Raw genomic sequence first — 3243 nt, 5'->3', positions numbered from 1 at the left:
CTAGTCACTCTCCCAGATTCAACGGATCTGGAGGTGAAGCCAGAGTACAAGAAACCCGGAATTTGCGTCTTGATGATATTAAAAAGCAGGCAACAGATGAAATATTGCCTCCTTGAATCTGGCTTCAACCACTGTAGCTGTATATAATGGGGTGTGACATGCTCATCATACCGCATACGATGTACGAATCTTACGCAAGCATTCATGGCTCTGTATAGCTTAAGGTCCTGTTCCGCAGTGATGTTCGTGAAGGCCGCACAACAATAGTCGAAGTGCGGAAAAATCAGGGTGGTGATCAGCTTCGCTCTTAGTGTGTCAGGCATTAAATGTTTGCACAACTTCAGTTGGTATAAAGTAGATCTCACCTTCCTCAGAGTGTTGGATATATGATGTTCCCAAGACAGATTGTTTGCAATCACAACACCGAGATACTTGATCTGCGTGGCATACTGCACCACGTCTCCCTCAATCCTTATCGGGGGTAGCTGCGAGACTTCCATCGCATTTATGTAACGCGCAGTGCCTATAATGATAGCCTGAGCAGCATTAAGGATAAGCCCATTGGAGGCAGACCAGTTCACGACTGAGGCTATGTCCGCGTTGATCTTGGCAATTGCCTCAAGTTTGCGGGGCTCGCAGTGGAAATATATTTGCAAGTCGTCAGCGTAGAAGTTGTACTTGCAGTGCCTTAGGATGCTTATGAAACCGGAAAGATATAAAATAAAATGTAGCGGGCCTAGCACAGAGCCCTGTGGTACCCCCACCTTTACAGCCGCCTCTGCGGAGATGGTGCACTCCATTTCGTACCACCTGTGATCTACTTTCCAAGTATGACAAAATCCATTCCAGGGTAGAGCGAGAGAACCGTAAATCTCGTAGTTTCCTAAACAAGACCGAATGTTAGACTCTATCAAATGCCTTGGAGAAATCGAAAAAGACGGAGATGATCACCAATTTCTGATCGGCAGCGCCTCTTATATCGTCGATAGTGCGCAGAAGGCATACTTGTGTAGAATACCCTTTCTTATAGGCAGCTTGATAGGGATCGAGGAGATCGTTGGCCACGAGATAGGAGCATATTTGTTCCGCCACACACGCTCTAGCACTTTGGACAAGGCTGGCAGCACGGAGATAGGCCTGTAATTCTGCACCGAAGTTGGATTTTTAGTTTTTGGAATCGGACACACAAGCGTAGACTTCCATTGACTAGGGAAAGCACCGTGCGTCAACGAGAAGTTAAAGATGTGTTCCAAGACAGGCATTATGCACGGCAAAACCAACTTGATCAGTCTTGGTGTGATTCCATCCGATCCAGTAGCATTCGACTTCAGTCTGGATATCGCAGAAAGGATAACAGATAGCGTGATGTGCTTCCAGTAAAAATTATTGTCATCGAACTCAATCTCGCTGAGATCGATACTAGACATCCCATCCGTGTCACCCTCGTCGGTTGACTGTACGAAAAAGTTGTTAAGTTCGTCAACAGAATGACGCAACGGGCCATCCGTATCTTTGGATTTTACAAGACCCAGGTGACGCAGTCTGCTCCATATCACATTAGGGTTGTCAGAGCGCTCGAAGACAGACAGGAAGTAGGCCCGCTTGGCGAATCTGATGTCACTCTGCACTTTATTGCGAAAGGTCTTATAACGATGATAACTCGTATCATCGCGTCTTCTGCGCCACACCCTCCTTGCCAGATCTCTCTCGCGCATAGCCGCCCTCAAAACATCAGTGATCCAAGAAGCTGGCAGATTCTTGAAACAGACACTCTGTAGCAGTGCATGTCTGTCGTAGCACTCAAGAAGTCGTAAGTTTAACACCTCAACTTTGCTGTCAATATTATCAGCGTTCCATAGATCCTCCCAATCAGTGTCCTGAATTTCAGCAAAGAAATGATCCTCATTGAAATTCTTGAAGTCCCTGCAGATGGTAATCCGATTGACGCGTCGTCGAATCTTGATGTTATACTTTATGTATTGTGACGCCGCAATCCGCTGCAGCGGAGCAGCGTCCCGCCGCCGTCACAAGGCGCGGGTTCGCGCCCCCTTTTTGCTCGGACCGACAGCCGCATCGTGAGAGCGAGACCGAAATCTCCGGGAGGCCCGAATTTAAACGCGTGCTTTGTATTAATTTTCGTTGAACCTCTTCTATGTATCGCGACACCTCATTGGACCCACGGAGCGTCAGCGGAGAGGACTCAAGGCCAACGACAGCGGACGGGAGTTGGAGTACGGGCGACCTGGCGCCGGAGCAAAGGGGACACGCACCGGGCACGCGGCGAGCAGGTGGCAGAGCGCGTGAACACGCGCAAGGATACCCGAGCCGCCAGGGGCGCGACCGGGAAGGCGGGCGCTGTGGCTGAGCCCCGCGAAGGGCGATACGGCCGGCGATTTCCCCACGGCCCGGGGACATCGCCGAGAGCTGCCGGGGTGAGATAGCCAACTCGTCCCGGAATTCAAGGGCGAAGGACGCGCCCATCTGATTCCACGCCGCCACATCCCGGATATAGGGCGACCTCGCGCGGGCGCGAGGCGCCCGCATGCAGAATCACCTGACTGCGCCCGTGCCACGGCAGGACCCCCGCGGCGCCGTGATTGGTCGCGGCCGACTGCGCCGCTGTGTTGCGCACCCCCGGGCAGGGGATGCAGGCATCGATCGCGAATTGAACGCGATCTACGCCGCTTTTGCGTGCGGACTGAGAGAGCGTGCGGTCGATCCGGCGTAAGCGATCGAGAGCGAGCGAAAGAGAGAACGAGCGAAAGAGTACGTTGGCGAGACCGAGAGGAACGAACAGCTGTCGGACCTGCTACCCAGGAGGCTGTGACTGAGACCGTGCCGGTGAGGTGACCCTCTTTATCGCGTGTAAAGCCACGGGCTGATCGAGGATCTTGCTCGCACTCTGCGGACGTGAACGCCATTTTAGTGTTAGAGTCTCGTCGCGTGCGCCCCTCCGGCGACGCGTATTTCGTAGTTGCTCTCTGGTTTGGCGTACCGGCGTCCGTCCTCAAGTGCGAGGATTCTCATCGACTCTGCCGTGAGCGATCGGGAGTGTCGTGAGTCGCGTATTGAGCCACCCGGAGATCGTCGTCGCGAGTTCGCCGCAAGGCCCTCGCGCCGGAGCGCGCGAGCGTTAGAGTAAGTGTGTGAGTACGCGGAACCACGAGTGCCGTGCGTCGCGCTGTATTGTGACAGTGCGCGCGATTTCATTGCGTATCGGCGTATGTTCGTTTTCTATTTGTT

The 3243-nt window shown here is 53.0% G+C and overlaps 1 protein-coding gene across 1 annotated transcript in view; it reads right to left on the bottom strand.

Annotated features, from left to right (window-relative positions):
• LOC105448531 (RNA-directed DNA polymerase from mobile element jockey-like) overlaps positions 1-2921 on the bottom strand; it is a 6075-nt gene extending 3154 nt beyond the window's left edge. Inside the window, exons 1-3 of the mRNA XM_011687177.1 lie at positions 2796-2921; positions 1006-1877; positions 9-918 (exon numbers count right to left, since the gene is read on the bottom strand). Coding sequence (XP_011685479.1) covers positions 9-918; positions 1006-1877; positions 2796-2921 — 1908 coding nt within the window. The remainder of the gene's footprint in view (positions 1-8; positions 919-1005; positions 1878-2795) is intronic.
• Positions 2922-3243: the final 322 nt, after the last annotated feature.

The sequence above is a fragment of the Wasmannia auropunctata genome, unplaced genomic scaffold (genome assembly GCF_000956235.1).
Source record: "Wasmannia auropunctata unplaced genomic scaffold, wasmannia.A_1.0 LD336085.1, whole genome shotgun sequence".
Taxonomy (NCBI): domain Eukaryota; kingdom Metazoa; phylum Arthropoda; class Insecta; order Hymenoptera; family Formicidae; genus Wasmannia; species Wasmannia auropunctata.
Note: the sequence above shows the minus strand (reverse complement) of the source record. Positions and strands in the feature narration are given on the sequence as shown.